Here is a 19117-nt window from a genome sequence, read left to right as displayed (position 1 = left end):
GGGAAGATCATCTAAACAATCAAGCAAACGATTAAAGGCAGTGGACACTATTGGTAACTACTCAAAATAATTATTATCATAAAACATTTATTGGTTACGAGTAATGGGGAGAGGTTGATGGTATAAAACATCGTGAGAAACAGCTCCCTCTGAAGTGCCATTATAGTTTCGAGAAAGAGGTAATTTAAAAAAAAAAAATGATTTCGAGACCTCAGATTTAGAACTTGATGTCTCGAAATCATGCATCTGAACGCACACAACTTCGTGTGACAATGGTGGGTTGTTTTATTCATTATTATCTCACAAGTTCGATGACCGATTGAGCTCAAATTTTCACAGGTTTGTTATTTCATGCATATGTTGAGATACACCAACTATGAAGGCTAGTCTTTGACAGTTACCAATAGAGTCCACTGCCTTTAAACATAAAGATCTGAGATGTTGTCTCTGTACCACAATTTACATATTTCTTCTCAAAACGTAGGGTTATCTTATGTTGCAGGTTTTCAAGGACTAAGTTGTGTGTGTTTTCTTTCGTTGCCTTTAACTTCTTGATAGAGTGAATGTCGATTTTAAATTACAGCCAACTGCTCCCCCATGTTATTTTTATTAGATCGTGATTACGAATTAGTCTGCAGCTCAGTCATAAATGTTTCCCCGAAGATTACAATTTAGGAACAATATTTCCCCCATAATTATTCATTATGCATAAGCCGAAACCTAGTCCCATCCGAAACCAAAAGACGTCAAAGCCTAGCCTATCCAAACAATAGAAGACGAAAATATTAATCGGAAAGAACGTTTCGAACCTAACAGAATGTTTGCTCAAAGACAAAATGCCAAACTGCTGTTTATATAAATATTAAAGTGTTTTTATGAAGCTGCGATTTGCGAATAGCTGTTTGCAACAGCTAATTTTATTTTCTCATATAAAAAAAAATATATATTCTTTCGTATATTCGTATATTTTTTAAATCGTAAATTGATTTAGTTTGATTTAACTCCAGTTTGCATGTTGAAGTATAGCAGTTACCGATATTCAATGTTTACTAATATTAATGGTTATTATTTATATGAAGGGTTGTTTTTATGCCAAAGAGATGTTTTTAAAACAAATAAAGTAATGGTTCAATTCATTAACATTTTTGGGTATGGCCGGCATGAGGGACGATCAGGACATTTAAGGCAGTGTAGTCCTGTCTCCTCATGTCCCAACAGTGTATAAAATAAAATTTTGCGGAAAATGTGGCCTAATTAATTTGTTCATCGAAGTTGGCAAAAAACACCCTTGCTGGATAGATTTATGTTCTTGCAAAAACCTGAAACACTTTCTCGGGTTCAAATATTTGGGCTATCTCTTTCTCTGAAACTTCATTACTCCTTTTCCAACAAGAATGTTTTAAAGTATCAGCTCTCCAGTGCTCTTTCCCCATGTACATTTTTATGCACGGTCATTGATTTTTAGAAGTAGTCACCATAAGTGTACACTCACTTTAGGTAGATCATTTAAAACAGAACATTTCAAAGCAGATTCTATTATGTCTTCATCCTTGCACAAAATACAGCAAGTGGACATCTAATTTACCAAAGTCTCACAGAAATGCAAATAATGTTGAGTGTACTGAACTTCTCCATATGGAACAATCTTTGAACCCTATTGCCAATGCACACGATATACCGGCGTTCCTAATAATAAGTGCTGTCCAACCACACACGCAACGACGTCCTGCCAACATCGTGACGCAATTCAGTGACGTCAGCAACTGGCAAAACGGCAAGCTGTTTAGATTCGGACCACGCCGGAGGGTAGACTTGGTTTCAAGTCGGGTCTCGTGCTGAACTCGAGTCAGAGTATGTGTGTGTGGTTTTTGTGAGGGCGCACAACGGAGTGGTGAACTAAAGTCCGACTTGGGTCGAGTCTATATATAGCCGGAGGTGGGCTATTAACTCCGGCTAAATACGAAGGGCAGACTGAGGACAGTTTATTTATTTATTTATTTATTTATTTATTTATTTTATTATTTTTTTTTTTTTTTGGGGGGGTGTATGTGTTGTTAAGATTAGGTTTGTATTGAATGTGGGGTTAGTTTTCCACTAGTGCTGTAAATTCTCAAGACTCACCATATGTTTGGTTTGGTTTGGTCTTCAAATCTGATACAATTATTGTCAACGGAATAGTACAACAACAAACAGTTAAAGTCAAAGTTTCTTCGGTTTCTGGAACCGCTTGTTGTTTCAACCAATTTTATCAATAAAACTAACATGTGAACATCTCATATAAAGGATTTGGGTACTTTTTGTAACACAAAACACAATGTCCACAGATTTACATTTTACACCGTTTGAAGATAGTGATAATAGAAAGCTTCCCTGAAAATATTACTTGCTGAGGTGATGTAGTTTTTGAGAAATGAGTGTTTTTCCTTCATTATTATCTCGTAACTTCGACGACAAATTGAGCTCAAATTTTCACAGGTTTGTTATTTTATGCACATGCTGAGATACACCAGTGAGAAGACTGGTCTTTGGCAATTACCAATAGTGTTCAATGCCTTTACACTAAACGATGATGTGTTTAGATCTGTTGACGTACCTTTAAACGCAACCGATCATCAACAAACATCTTTCTGACACAGGTGTCGTTTTTTTTTCTCCTTCCAACTTTGAGTTATAATAACTTAAAGATAGAATTGTGTTTTGGATGAGAGTTTAAAATGGCCGTGAAATACAGATTAAAATAGATGACAAGCCAAACTTGAAAAGCAAAAACTGAAAATGCGCCGTACGCTTTAATTTCCCCAGAGAACAAGTCGCAAATAGAAACACCACAGTGCCTCCAATTTCATGTACACAACAATTTCTACCATAAAAGCTAATTGCATGTTCTTTCAAAGAACGTCCATGGCAACTTAAAAAAAACAAATATAAACCAACAATACCGACCTAGCTCTCTGACAGATAACTAAGTGACAAAATAGAGCCCTCATTCAGAAAACAGACCTACAAATTTCCAGCACAGTGCCTTTCTTTTATTGACCGAAGAAATGACTTTAGTGTATACGGGAATTTTATTACATTAGCTTCACTCAGTAACAAAATGGTCATGCTATATTTGTTTCTATTATAATTCACAACTCTCTCTTGTCCTCTATTCCAATGCGACAATTTGTTTTCTATGGCATCGATGCATTTTGACCCGTATTGGTTATTTGAGTTAGTTCTTTTGCAACGTCCAAACCAGGGGGAAATGCAAACAAGGATGGAGTTTGAAAACGGTCAGGGGACGCCGGGGGGGGGGGGGGGGGAACTAGAATAAATACAGAGGCTCTTGCGACAACAAAGTGCTCCTTCGAGAACTATTTTCGAGTTTGCTATCAGCCCTCCAAGTTTCGTTCGGCTTTTAAGCTTAAAAAAAAATAATAATAATACTAACATAACAATTTTTCACTTACCCTAGAATCGTCTTTATTTTCGAACCGTTAAAAATATACATTCTTATAGGCTCTTCAAGTACTGTTCCATGATTATTAGTTTGCACAAAAAACCCACCCAAAAAACAAGCAAACAAACAAACACGTCAACAGAATTCTCGGAATTCACGTCAACAGAATTCTCTTGGTTCTTCTCGGAACCAACACTATACTCAAAATGTTTGAACACTTGGTGCTAACCACAAACGTTACCCGACTATACTCCCGCCATGCAAAGTTAAAATCCTACGTCAACAATTAAACAAACACAGTGTAGTTTAACAAACACAGTGTAATTTACGTCATATTATACTAACTATAGTCAAACCGTAATGCAGCGCATTCTTAGTATGTGTATAGTCCCTCTCAAGCTATCCTGTGTTACTTCCCAATAACTTCAAGTGCAGAGTAAATCTTGCATGAAACACTTCTGAGAAATGTGTACAAGCGGTGCTTTCTTAAGTGAGATCTTGCTTTCACTGCAATTGCTTTAATGTAGAAAGCAATCTACATCATGCAAACTCGACTGATTCTTATACACGGTCTAGTAGCAATTGTCCCATCAACTTTGCCTCCTATAGCTCCTACAAGGTAAATTATTACGGTTCTTGTTTTAGTTAATAAAAATCACCACCTGGGCTCGGTGTCATCCAGTTTTTAATCAGATAATAACTGCTTAGCAAATGTTCTTGCTAAGTAACAATGAGAAGGGATAAGTTGTATGGTAGATTGAGTGGTGATCAAGTTTAACTTTGCAGGATTTGTCTGGGCTTCCTACCATTGTGAGTAGGATTGGAAATGTTGCATGCTGGGCCAAATTATTTCATAGAGCTGCTAAGCACAAACAAATTTGCTAAGCATGAAATTTCTTCATTGTTTAAAGCAGGATTACCAACCAAATTTTCATTTGTTGCATTTGCTTGTTACTAGTATTCAGCTGTTGTTTGCTTATCCTGAAAATCACGTGGAAATTTGGTTGGTAATCCTGTTTTTATCAAGGATAACATTTCAATGCTAAGCAAATTTTTTTGCTTAGCAGCTCTATGAAATTGGGCACTGGTGGTACGCAGTAACACCATGAACGTGTGATTTGAACCGTTGCATGGTGGATAGACACTCTGGGAAGATTCGCAGCAAAACAGTTTACATGAGTATAGATTTGAAGCTTTGCATGGTGGAGATACAATCTTCCAATTTCGTGGTAACACCACGAACAAGACGGAACTTTGTGTGAGTTGAGGTGGTTCCGAGAAGAACCAGTTGTGTTTACTACTAGACGTTTCGATCAGTACGTCCTGAATGTCTTCAGAACAAGCATCGTGCGTAACAGCTGTATGAAATTTGGCCCGCGCCGCTCCCTTTGAACCACTATACCTAGGGATGGCACATCTCCAAGAGTTCCAGGGTTAGAATGGACCCGGATACGGGTCGCAAGTGGCCCGATCCCATTTCTACCCCATTTCCGGAAGTTTTAAGAGTGTAAGCAGCAGATGGCCACTATCAAGCCAGTCTGAGATCTGACAGCCTTTTCAACTGTTCGTTTTCCAGTTGAAAATGCATAACAAAGTCTGGAGGGCGTAAAGCAAACACAATCTTCTCACCAACTTGGATCAATGCAAAGGAATCGATTTAAATAACTCCCCCTTCCAAATAGATTTAAACTCGACTGCGATGACCCGGTCGGTTAACAAGGTTATAGGAGAAGTTCAGTGGCAGCTGCTAACCGTGTTAGGGAGCAATGAGGTCAGTGCACTGTCCGGTGTGGCAGGAGGTTCTGACCGCCGGAGATTCTGTGCCCCCACCCCATACGGCGAACTAATGGTAACGAAACAACGCGGAACTCTAGCGGGACCCGCGCCTAGCGCGGGTTTCCCGCTAGTATTAATAAAGACGTGTATTGCTCACAACCCACCCTGATGTGGCCCCCTTCCTACCTCATCAAGTAAATAAATTAATACAACAAATAAGTAAAACAACTGTATTGTTAATGAAAGCCTATGACATTAGATACGTGAGCAAGGTATGAATTATTTTGTGGTACAAAGACAAATCTAAGATTAAGTGGTGTGGAAAGTTCCAGATGCGTGGCGCGGCTGAAGAAAAGTACCTGTCAGCCCAGGAGTGTTGAGACTTGGGTTCAACGAGGAGATTGTTCGAAACTCCTTAACGGAGTGTAAACTTGAAATGTGTACAAACTTCTTCTGATATCGCCCTCTTTTAAATCCTCCTCCTCCTCCAGTTAATTTTAAACATGGGGGACAGAATTTCCGGGGGACATTAGTTCAGGGCACTAACCAGGATAACGATTTTTAGGGGATCCAGTGGTCAGTTTCCTGGACAGCTAACCGAATTAAAGAGTCACTGGTCCGCGGAGTTCCCTCCCTTGCCTCCGGTTTAAGTGAGTTACATCAGTGGGGCAAACCGAGTGATTTGCACCGCCGACCGGTTTGCTTCCAAAGTGAAATCGGTTTCCGCTTGTTGGATAATTTGATTAAAACAGCTCTCCGTTTCTTATAATTGTATACTAAGGGGGTTAATAAAGGGTTTTTGAATGTCAATGAGGATTAGTTTTCCTTTTACATGCTGTAATTGAAAGGAATAAGCCCAGGAAGCTAACGAATTTTAGGAAGTTAAATGGATTATTTAGGTTATTTTTATGTACGGATCGCTTTGTCCAATTTTACCGCTGATAAGCCTTCCCGGTAATACAATATCTTAGTTTTGTATTGCTTTCATATATTGTTGCTTACTTCATGTTTACTTCATTTGAAATGTTTTATTGTAAACAAAAAAAATTCTTTTGAATGTACAGACACATTTTGTTGTTGTCACCTTCGACCCATGGTTGACTACTGACCAGTAACGTACATGCGCAGTGACGCACTCACTCGAACGACACAATTGGAAGTCTAGTCACGTCAACCTTCCGCCTTTTCGCTACGGTGTCACTGGTTCCCCTATGCGCTTTACACATGTTAGAATGGAACATGCTGTTGAGACCAGTGAAGAAACCATGGGCTCGAGGCTGGTTCCAAATGGTCGACCACAGTAGTCAACCAATGGTCGACCAGCTTGGGTTCGAGTGCAAAATAATGGTCAACCTTTAGTTAACCATTGTGCACACTCGAACTTGCTCCAAGTGACGCAATGTTTCAAATATTTCATTATAATGCGAGGTTGGAGACTTAATTTCCCCACTTTCTACCTTCCCACTCCACAAGGACTCTTTCTATTGGAAATTGAGTTCGTTACACAACTGAATTTTGACCATGGAGTGACCATTATAGATTATATTTAATACTAATAATAATAAAAACTTTGGGAAAAAGTATATAAAAATGAATAAATAAACTTAGCAAAAAAAAAATGGAAATTTGATTACATTTTCGCTTTGGCACAAAACGAGCCCTTCATTCAATGAATTGAAGCCCATTGAATAAAAAAGAGATATTTATAAATAAATTGCAGGAGAAAATATAAATGTATCATTTAAATGTGGCGTTCAGTTCATAGGTTCATCAGATAGTAAACAAAATGAAGTTTTTTGTTTGTAACAGACGATGTCAACGTCCCTGAGTGTGCTTTTTGTTTTTGCAGTAAATTGAGAAACAGCCGGCTCCTTTTACTCTGTCTAATTCCTCTCTTTTTTCCAATTAACCTTGAAGCCGACTTAATATCTTGATCTTCTTTCGGGATTTCATCATGCCGCGAAAACTCAAACAGCGCTTGTTTTTCGGAAAAGACCTTCGAAACGTGGATTACCGTTTTGTATTAATAAGCAACCCACATGGCGTCATGCCGAGAATGACAGAGCAAAAACACATACAAACTGAGAGGGGAAAAGTTACTAAATCTCGTTAAAATTATAGATTGTCTTTCTAGGGCAGTTTCTGACAGGCAAGCTACATATAACAATGATCATCCTGAATTTTGTTTTTAAAATAATAAACCAATTATGAATGAATGAATGAATGAATGAATGAATGAATTTGTTCACATTGTTTTCAAAAAAAAAAGTCAACTGAATTAGACGTGCTTTGCGATTGCGAGTGACGACTTCATTTTGTTCATCACAGAGTTTAGAATCCACCTTGTAAATCCAACCAAGTCTGGACTTAGAACAAGTCCTATGAGATATTTAAAACTGACGGATAGTCCTAAGTTAGGACGAGTTACTCTGATCGTCCTAACTCGCGATTAGACTAGTCTTAACTTTTTGTGAAATCCACCCCGGAAGGCCGCCGAATTCTACAAGGACAAATTATTGGTCTGAGAGTTGTGTGACATCAATAATAGTAATATAGGAAAATCGGTTACAGTGGACACTCTGACAGCAGCAGACAAGGTTTGTCTCTTTAATATGGTGGCCCTGAAGGGACATCGCATATCGCAAACGTGTGCGCATACGTATGCAATGTCGTGAAACAATTCGCGAATATGTGCGCACACGTATGCAATGTCGTGAAACAATTCGCAAATATGTGCGCACACGTATGCAATGTCGTGAAACAATTCGCGAATATGTGCGCACACGTATGCAATGTCGTGAAACAATTCGCGAATATGTGCGCGCACGTCTGCGAATATTATTTGCGATGTCGTGAATTTTATTGCAAACCATATTGCATACCTTTGAATAAAATGTCTAATGATCTGGGGGGTTTCTTTCCAACAGTGAGATAAGCGGTAGTCATTGCAGCAGTAGTCTTGTTGTGAGGCAAGCGAGGCGTGTGGTCGTCCTTGGCCTGGTGCCAAGTTCCTGGGTATACACATGCTTTACAGAGGGAGCCTGCTGTAGCGCCACAGTACTCCCTAGATCGGTAACAAATTATCCACAACTATGACATCATCCTAATGGTATGCAACATGGTATGCAATAAAATTCACGACATTGCAAAACAAATCGCACTCGTGTGCGCACATATTCACGATTTGGTTCACGAAATTGCATACGTGTGCGCACATATTCACGATTTGGTTCACGAGATTGCATACGTGAGCGCACATATTCGCGATTTGTTTCACGACATTGCATACGTGTGCGCACATATTCGCGAATTGTTTCACGACATTGCATACGTGTGCGCACATATTCGCGAATTGTTTCACGATATTGTATACGTGTGCGCATATATTCGCGATTTGTTTCACGACATTGCATACGTGTGCGCACACGTTTGCGTTATGCGATGTCCCTTCGGGGCCACCATACTTTAACGATTTCAAGCAGTTTTTAATCAACCGTCTATTGGATATATCCAGTCAATCAAAGTTGCACATTGAGACTATAAACTGTGACATGAACGTAACCCTTATAGGGTTACATAGTGCAGATCAAACACTTCAACTCTCCACTGAAGTAGGCCGTTATTGAATTGAGCAACAATTTCATTAAATTTCCAAAACATTTTAAATAATTAACCCTGCTGTAGAAATGGGATTGACAGCCATGATATCCACTTACATTTCGGCCAGCGAAACTAAATAAACACAAAGAAAATATATTAAAAATTCTTTGTGCAAACATTTTGTTGAAAGAAATGATCTTACCCAATCCATGTAAAGTTCAAGGAGATATATTAATCCTTCTTAGATGTGGATGAATAACATGGGTTAGGAAAAACAAGTTGTTCTAGAAAGTCCAAGAGGTTGCAAGTGGCGTTGTTAACTTTAAATTCGATGCTATTGAAAAGTAAATTTGGATCGAGTAAGTTATCTGCAGGCGAAATTTAATTGTATATTAAGCAATTTTAAACAAGTGATATATTTTTGTATACACTTGACCCTTCTTGAAAATGATTTGCAGTTGTAGTTGTTTGTCTTAATGTTTCGTGAAAAAAGTTAATATTTAGGATAATATTATTTGAAACACAGTTGAAAACGTACTGTTTTGTAACTCGAAATGTTTTACATTACGAAAAACCAACTGGATGCGAACGAACGAAGTGAAACGTTTGCAACCATTTTGTTGTAGCTGTGATTTGTTGTTGTTATTGTTGTTTTTGTTGCTGCAAAAATTTAGCTTACACAAAATTTGAGGCAAGCTTTTGGGCAAAGCCTACAGTCTGGTATTATTCTTTCAGATTTTATACAGAAGTGCGTTTTTGTATGTGCGTTTGCCTTCTGGTCACGTAGCTATACGCATAAATATGCCCGAACCACGTAACGTTATGAAAAGTATCTATAATAGTTTGGGGATTCAAATTTAAGCGGCAACTTGTGACTAAGCAAGTCAATGTACCAGACAGTGTTCCAATAAAACTCGCAATATGGCTTATTATATAACGGAGAGTACAAACACTATTAACAAGACTTAAATTATAAAAACGTATGCCAATACATCCTTGACCAGTCTAGCTGTTACGGTCTATGGATTTTAACCAGAAAGGAACCATGCACTAAGGAAGCGAGACAATTATGAAAAGCAATTCACAATCTATGCAGCCTTTGTTTATGTTTACAGCAAGTCTGCAACCCCCATAGCAACTACATGACAAAACAGTATTATTACCAAACCACTAATTATAAACACCATATTGCACCCCAATGACGTCATTCCAAACTGTCAACTTCCGTAGAGCCAGACTAATTATCTCGCCGTCAATCGGGCATGTTGTTATTAATATAGAAAAATGGGCAAATCATTAACCACTGTGGTGTGTCGTGATGACGTCATACTTAGCGCTTGGTCTTCCAGCCGTGTCCCACCTGAAGTCTGGTTCAGTCTTGCGACGAGCAGAGAAAATGAGGTAAAATTTTGTCCGAAGACGACCACAGCACCGTGATCGAAACGTCGTAAAACCAACGGTTCTGTTCAGAACCACCCCAACTCATTTAGAGACTATCATTACATGGTTTTACCGCAAACCTTGCTATTATAGAATTTTGTACACGGTGTTGTAAGATTCATTTGTAAACTTAGAAATTGTAGGTGGGTAGGTTGGCTTGAAATACTGAAGACAACCAAAGCACGCTGATTGAAACGTCGAGTTCTTCTCAGAAACACCACAAATCAAAGATTTATATAAACTACTAAGAACGTGCAAAGTTTAAAGCACACAACTTTGTGTGACAAGGTTTTTTTCTTCCATTGTTATCTCGCAACGTAGACGACCAATATTGAGTTCAAATTTTCACAGGTTTGTTATTTTATGCATATCGTGAGATACACCAAGTGAGCAGACTGGTCTTTGACAATTGTCGAAGGTGTCCAGTGTCTTTAAAGAGTCAAACATGTATTTGTCTCTTTCTTTGCAAAAGTTACAAAAATGCTTTTGAATATAAAAGTCACAAAATTTATACATGAATCTTTGTGGTTTAATTCAGAAAGCTCATCTAAATTAATTTCTTAGAAATCTTGTTACAACACAATCGATTGTTGTGTACACACATCCACGTGTGTACACAGATAAACCTGAGTAAAGTTTAGTATCTTCCAGTGCCAATCATGGATTTGTCTTTCTCTTCGCGAAATTCCAAGTTGTTGTTTTTTTACTATAAAAAGATATCACCGATTCACATTGGCCATTGTGTTTTAAATTCAACTAGCTTATCTAAAATGTCTTAGGATTATTTGTACAGCATAATTGAATGATGTGTACATAGACAGACCTGCCTTTTCATTATTTACAAAGGGCTTCACAAAAAAGCATCTGCAAATATTTATGTTATGGACAGTCAGTACATGCACCGTAGAGAAATGCATAGAGACGAAATGATGAAATGTAAACAGTGAGATTTTTACTTACAAAAAAACACAACCCAAGTCGAATTACTAAAAAAAGAACAGATGAATACTCTGCTCGTCTTCTTCTCCTGAAGACGAGCAGAGTATGTTCGAAACGTCGAGATCACACCGGCTCTTTTCAGAGCCAACACTCACCCAAAAGAGATTCACACATGGTGGAGCTTTAAAGGCAGTGGATACTATTGGTAATTACTCAGCATTTTTATTATAAGCATAAAACCTTTAGAGGTTGGTGGTATAAAACATTGTGAGAAACGGCTCCCTCTGAAGTCCCATCGTTTAGAGTAAAAAGTAATTTTCCACGAATTTGATTTCAGAACTCAGACTTGAGGTCTTGAAATCAACCATCTTAACGCACACAACTTCGTGTGACAAGGTGTTTTATCTTTCATATTATTATCTCGCAAGATCGATGACCGATTGAGCTCAAATTGTCACAGGTTTGTTATTTTGTGCATATGTTGAGATACACCAACTGTGAAGGCTATATATAGTCTTTCACAATCATCAATAGTGTCTTTCTGTCTTTAATGGTTCCAATTTGCAAGAATAGAACATTACTGCAGCGATTTCTAGCCTTCTTCTGGACGCTAAAATCTCAATTCTATTTTATCTCCATATCTTTATAATCAAATTGTATACACTCAGAGTATAATAGCCATATCGGGTAGACATGTTTTCTCTTTTGTGCAAATTAAGGAAATCTTGTTAAATCTAGGGAGGAAAGTGGCAGCGATTCTATTAACTTAAGGAGAGTCCAAGGATGGGATAATCGGATCAGAAACGGTATAAGAATCATTCTCGCATTATGTTTCTTAATTAATTATTGGAGTGGAATTGAAGTCTAGCTGTTCACACGATAACAATATAGCAAGGGTTCCCTGCTTAATTTGTAGCAGTGTTGTGAAGTTGCACTTCGTGTGAAAGGACAACAATGCGTGAGTTCCCGAAGGTACCTAGTGGAAATTGCCGTCCTTTATGAGCTGCTTATTATAAACATGGTCTTTCATGCGAGATGCATTTGGTGAAATTTCGGAACCATGCTATAATTAAGCAAGTGATCCTTGTTAAATTGCTACCGTGTGGAAAGGGCTTTAGTGACAAAACACAATTTTGTGTACAGCGCATCCGTATCGAATACACCATCTGAGAAAAGTATCCTATTAACAATCATTTGGCATTTAAAGGATTGTACCAAAAGCAAGTTTACAAATCATACGATTGATTGAAGTAAAATCTAGAAGACGGAATCAAAGTCGAGTACTTACAAACCTCTAACCTAATATATTTTTTTTTAAATATAATATCAATCCAAATCCATACTGACCGGAACAACATCTTGAGAAAATGACCTCATAAGGATGTATATCTCTAAAAATAACTTCCACAAGGACAAAACATCTGGCGCTGCAATCTGACATGAATGAGAAGAATGATGCAGACATCTCCACGCATTGTATGCTCGTCACTTATTTTGGTTATTTTAAGATGCGTTGCTAAGCATCAATGTCTTTGAAGGGTTTTGATACCTTTTGTATAGATCAAGTCTTTTGGCCGAGACATTATTCCCTACTCACTGTGAAGCTCTCCGTTGCTCGTTGCAAGGAAATATTTATTTTGAGTAATTACCAAACGTGTACAGTACCTTCAGGGGAAATTTTCACCAAGACAGATTTGCTCCTTGTACGGAAAATAGATCAATTAACAGGTATTACTTCTAGACTACAAACAGCTGATTCCCAGCTGGCTCTAGTCCATTCACACGATGACAGTTCCGACATACGTTAAAACGTATGTCGGAGATTGTTGTTACGTAGATCAATAATTAAAGACTTTAAAGGAACATTACAGAATTGGTTTTCGCTAACAAAACAGCTGCTGACAGTGTAATCCACCATAATAAATTACATAAACTGAAAAACCTGTAAAAGTTTGAGATCGATCGGTCATCTGGGTTACAAGAAAAATAATAGTGAAAAACCGATTACACGTTTTGCATAAACAAAATGAAATAAACGCTCACTGGGCGATAAACTCCAAACAGTCTTGTTTGTTTCTCATCAATTGAGTCAGACATTTCAGTCATAAATATTTCAAGGGATTTTTATCTATTATCATCATCATTAGACCGTGTAAGTTTTTTTGTAAACCTGTGATCTTAGACGAGTTTGTTCTTCTTACTAATTATGTCATATTACTTTAAACGACGTATAGGTATTGTCAGTAATAAACTGACCGGGACGCGAAGGAAATAAATGAATTTTCTAATTTAAGAGATAATAGATTTGCATCGGGGATAAAGATTTAATATTCTTCTAATTATTTGACCGAACTGTTTAATGAAAGGCGTGTGGACCACTCATCTCAAATCCGGTCGCAATGAGTTTAATTATGTCAACTCATTTCCAACAATTATTGCAAAATCGCCCACTAAATCGAGTGACCGTATGTAAACAATTCGATACAACATTTAATTAGATTCATTTATGTCATCAGCGCCTAATCAATACCAATTCTGAAAACAAAGGGGGCAGACTTCATCCTGCAAGACTAGGTTTAATTACACGACGACGTGCAGATGACGAGCAGAAAACGTGCAGAGAGTCTCCCGCTGAAAGACACTGTCACTATTGGTAATAATTATTGTCAAAGACTAGTCTTCACTGGTGTATCTCAACATATGCATAAAATAACAAACCTGTGAAAATTTGGGCTCAATCGGTCGTCGAAGTTGCGAGATATTAATGAAAGAAAAAATCAAATTGGTGGAAAAATACTTCTTTCTCGAAAACTACGTCACTTCAGAGGGAGCTGTTTCTCACAATGTTTTATACTATCAACCTCTCCCCATTACTCGTTTACAAGTGAGGTTTTATGATATAATAACTATTTTGAGTAATTACCAATAGTGGCCACTGCCTTTAAGCTATAACCACCAGTTTTCCAATGACTAGAAAGAAGCAAAATCAACACCTCCCATCAAACAATACAAAGCAGTTTAGACTAAAAAAGGCACTTCACTAAAAAAACGTGTCATCACACTTAAACATGAGCTAGTACAGCACCTTAAAGACACTTTTCTAGAATGTTGTCTGGGGCGCCCTCGTAGGCGTTTACACACTCTAGATGGACCATGAAATGAACCAAGCATCATGCAACCGCGCGTCCAGAGGTCGATTTCGCATCAAGATATCCGGGTCCCAAGTGGCATGAAAGTGCGCCAGAAAAACCTTCCCGCTCAGTTTCAGACCAGGTTTCATCCCTTTTAATAATTCAGAATGGCTTAAAGTCCAGTACGTGTGTTTGGCTCACTGGATCTTGGGCTTCTTATGGGAATAAATGGCCATATGGTAAAATCACGCCCGAAAGATGCAACTGTAAAATTAATGTGGAAACTGAGTTGGTCGAGTGAAAGAAAAGCACGTAGCAGCCATTTTGATTTTTGGCGATCAGTGTGCAAACAAAGCACGATCTCAACTTACTGATATTGCCGGGTTGTTCCCCAACTTCCTGTTTTATCTTTGCCTGATTTTGTGTATGGGTGTGTTTGTTTGGATGGATCCTTATGGGAATAAATGACCATATGATAAAATCATGCAGAACCAAGTTGGTAGTGTGACAGTCTATGGGAAAGCACGCAGCGGCCATTTTAATTTTCGCGATCAGCTTGCAAACAATTCATGATTTTAATTCACTGCAATTTCCTTTTCGGGGGAAAAACAAAAAACACGCAAATTATTCTATAGCGAGATTAATCGTAGAGATTTTGTTTTGACTCGCGAGTAAGAAGACTTTTAAGTTCATAAATTAGTGATGCATGGGAATCTAGCAAAAAGTCATTAAACGTTTAACGTACTAGGCCAATAAAACAATCCGATGGGTTGTTATTAACTCTGGGTTAGTCGATTAACTTACCCAGCTAAGAGTGCAGTCCCTCCAATTTCTTGCAAAAGGGTGTTCCAGTGAAGATGCACACCTTTTGAGGCCAGCTCCTCCATACTGGGTGAGTGCTCAAACACGTAATCCATTGCGATCCAAGTTAGTAAATACTAAACCGGTTTAGGAGATTGACTTATCTCAGTTGATATAACGTTTAGTGATCTGGTTAATATGGTTACCAGCCGATTTTCCAAGTTTAAAAGCTGGTTTTTACCCCTTGTTCTTGTGAATTCAGTATTCACCCGAAGAAGTAAAAGTTGAACAGTTTAGGGTCAACAAACCGGTAAGCGTTTATTACTAGTCAGAGTAGTCAAGGGTTGACACCGCGTATCACTTGTCTTTATCAATCTGCCAGCGAGGCGTGACACGTCTAGAATGTTTCTAATTCAGCCGGTGGAGTCCGGCTAACATCCCTCTAGGGGATGTGTTGTAGCGGAAAACTGATGATGATAGCTATCGAATCACCTCCTCACAGCCCATGTGCACTACGTCCTGTCAAAAGAAAGAGATTGAAAGAAGATGACAACGTCACGTATGGGAGATGGTGATAGGGTGGGTGTTGAAAAACTGACACTTCTTCAAGACATTCTGGCAAGTTAATCTTGTTTGATTCTGCCTCTGGGTAAGATAAGAACTGTGTCTGAGGTAGGGGACTTCAGCTTGGGGCATGGTATTAAACAACAGCAATAATATAAAATGTTTCCTGTGACTTCTTCACATGCACAGGAAATTGTCTAGAACGATCTATGCCTTAATTATTTTCCTCTGTTTATTTAATTATGTGTTAATTAGTGACGAGAACAGATGGAGTCCACTCATCAGTGGTTTTGATCTGAGTAATAATAACAATAATATGAAGCATTTATATAGCGCTCTACGGAGAACAGAGCGCTTTACATGAGACTATGACAACAATAGAAAAACAAACAAACTAGGATGGGTGGGGAAAAAGAAATGTCTTGAGAAGGCTTTTGAATACAGGCACCGAGATCGCCTCTCTCAGACCCGCGGGGAGCTCATTCCATAGGCGAGGGGCAGATATGGAGAATGAGCTATCCCCAGCTTTCCGTCTAGTTCTAGGAACGGAAAGCCGGGTCTGTATTAGACATAGAATACTTCTTTGAATGCAAAACGCCTAAATAAATGTATGGAACGTTCCAGTCCAGGACATCAATGAATGTGACTCTTCCTGTACAATGCACCTATCGACTGCTCCCCATGAATACATTGGGTTTTTCTTTCAGTTATTAGAATCGAAATGAACCGAATGATGCATTTATACATAAACTCTCACTTTCATTCGCACTAAAGGGCAGCAACGTTGTATTACCTTACACTGTTTAGCCAACGTGGGGGCGTTCAAAAGGACTTGTATAAACGTGTTAAATCGCTTAGAAAGAGCCCTTGCAGTTATATACGTGGGCAGTTTGTGCGCGTGTGTTTTGTATGGGATGTGTTTTAAAGGCACTGGACAGTGTTGGTAATTATACTCAAAATAAAATAGGAAAAAGTAGGATTTTATAATAATAATAATAACACTAATGACCGTATTTATAACGAGCCTTTTGCCAAAGGATACAAAGCGCCAGGTATTATTACTGCAAGGAGTGGGACAAAGTTTGAGTTATAAGACCTAACCTTTAGCAACATGTAGGCCCGAATGGTTTACAAGGTGCTGTGGCGCAATATGCTGCCAATCCAGCCAGGAACACCGGGGCGAACCCCTTCTCTTAACGATATAAGTGCACTCTTGGTTCTTTTACATGCGTTTACACAACACATGGGACCAATCCGTCCCATCCGAAGGACGAGGCAATGGTTGAGTGTCTTGCTTAAGGACACACGTGTCAAGGCTGGGGATTCGAACCCACACTCTGCTGATCAGAAACACCAGAGTTTGAATTTTGTGCTCTTAATTCGGTGCTCTTAACCGCTCGGCCACGACACTTCCATAACTTTAAACTTTGCTTAGTGGAAATACGATTATAGTAAAGGTTTGCGGTAACACCATTGCATTATGATAATCTCTTACTGAGTTGGGGTGGTTCTGAAAAGAACCGTTGGTTTCAACTCGACGTTTCGATCAGTATTCATAAAAACTAACTTGTTAACGAGCAATTGAGAGATGTTGATAGTTAACAATATTTTGAAAAACGGCTCAATCTGAAGAAACGTAGTTTTTGGGTGAAATAGGTTATTTCTCATCTCAAATAATAAACGACTTCAATCAGCTGATGCCTTTTATTATGTATCTGAAAGCTCAAAAAAGGTAACCCAACAAGGGTGTTATTCTGTCATTATTCTTTGCAACTTTGATGACCAATTGAGCCTAAGCTTTCACAGATTTTATTTTACGCATATTATGCATAGATATCACCAAGTCGGAATACTGGTCTTTGACAATTACCAAAGACTAACCGGTGCCTTTAAGATGAACACGGGCGACGGGGAGGCAGGCGTGTAATGAAACGGTGTTTTCTGAATTCAAGTTGCGATGACGTTACTACGTGGCGTGCATTGCGAATGCCTTCGTGAATATTGAACTAGTAATCAAAGACACAACTATACGGTAGTGTCCACTGTCTTTAACCATGGACTCAAAATAAATGTTATATTAATAATCTCAATTTCAGTGATTTTCACTCAGACTTCTGTTCTTAAAATAGATTTCCTTGAACTTCAATCCTATCCATTGATAATGAAGGGTGTATTACCTGGGAAGTTTTTTTTTCAACAACGGCCCGTGGAATTGCTTTAAAGGCACGAATTTGTTTTGTGTGTATTCAACATTATGCATAAAATAACAAATCTGTGAAAATGTTTACTCATTGGTCATCGAAGTTGCGAAAAAAATAATGAAAGAATGAAACCCAATTAGTTGCTTAAGTTTGTGTGCTATTAGATGCCTGGAAATGCCCCAGGCCTGAAGTCTTTTAATATTTAAGTGAGAAACTAGCTCTTTCTCAAAAACTACGTTCACTTCAGAGGGAGCCGCTTCTCACAAAAGATCAACAGCTCTACATTGCTCGTTAACCAAGTAAGTTAGTATGCTACACTCGTGATTACCAATGGTGTCCAGTGCCTTTAATGAAAATCTCAGACAGTCGATTTTTACCAAGGGTATAAGATGTCATCCTTTCCTCCTCATGGACAAAGAGAACAAAAAATCTATACCTTCGCTTCGAAGTCAATGAAAAAAATCCCAAGGAAAATAATACAAAAAGGGAAGAGAAAAGGTCAGATAAATAAATATTTATACTTTAGTACTATTTGAAAAAGGAAATTAAGGTTTGTTTATCTTCCGGTATTGAGGGGGAAATGAACGTCATTGGGAAATGTCAAGATGACGGGTGAAATAAATCCATCTATAAATTATTATTTTGGGATTAAAAGGGATTGTATGCGTTTCGTAATCACCCTTAAAATGTTAACCATTTAGCCACTGGACCGCCCAGCCGCCTATCGATATACTGTACGTGGTAGGAGGAAACCTTGCTAGCTTGTGTTGGTAAAAAAAAAAAGGGAATGTCAAAAGAATCATCGATAGTCATTATTAAGCTAATGAAGCTAATGATGATGAAATAATTTAGCTCTTACCCCAACAAAACGCTCATTAGTAGACACAAAGGAAACTGTATTTATTCATCATTCATGATGATATTGTCGAAAACTCACGCCTTCGCATTTAATCAGTATAATAATTGAGACAAACAAATATTCGCCATAAAAAATTACAGTAGACGTTTAACGAGAGACATTTGTTCTCATGCGAACTTGTACTTTTATACAAACATCAAGGTTTAAATTGTGCATAAAAAGTTAAGCTGTGGCTATCTTTTAAAATTTGAACTACGATTCCAGTAATTAACTGCAAGGATCTTGATATATTAGTTTTCAGCAAACTCGGGCAGTGCAGGGACTACAGGGTTAATGGCAAAAAAGGAATTGGTTTGAAAAATAC

The 19117-nt window shown here is 38.2% G+C and overlaps 1 protein-coding gene across 2 annotated transcripts in view; it reads right to left on the bottom strand.

Annotated features, from left to right (window-relative positions):
• LOC139943153 (uncharacterized) overlaps positions 1 to 19117 on the bottom strand; it is a 72369-nt gene that overhangs the window by 49658 nt on the left and 3594 nt on the right. For both annotated transcript variants that reach the window (XM_071939972.1, XM_071939973.1), the window contains exon 2: positions 15133 to 15648. In XM_071939972.1, the coding sequence (XP_071796073.1) occupies positions 15133 to 15245 (113 nt within the window). In that variant the 5' untranslated portion in view covers positions 15246 to 15648. The remainder of the gene's footprint in view (positions 1 to 15132; positions 15649 to 19117) is intronic.

This window comes from Asterias amurensis, chromosome 10 (assembly GCF_032118995.1).
Source record: "Asterias amurensis chromosome 10, ASM3211899v1".
Taxonomy (NCBI): domain Eukaryota; kingdom Metazoa; phylum Echinodermata; class Asteroidea; order Forcipulatida; family Asteriidae; genus Asterias; species Asterias amurensis.
Note: the sequence above shows the minus strand (reverse complement) of the source record. Positions and strands in the feature narration are given on the sequence as shown.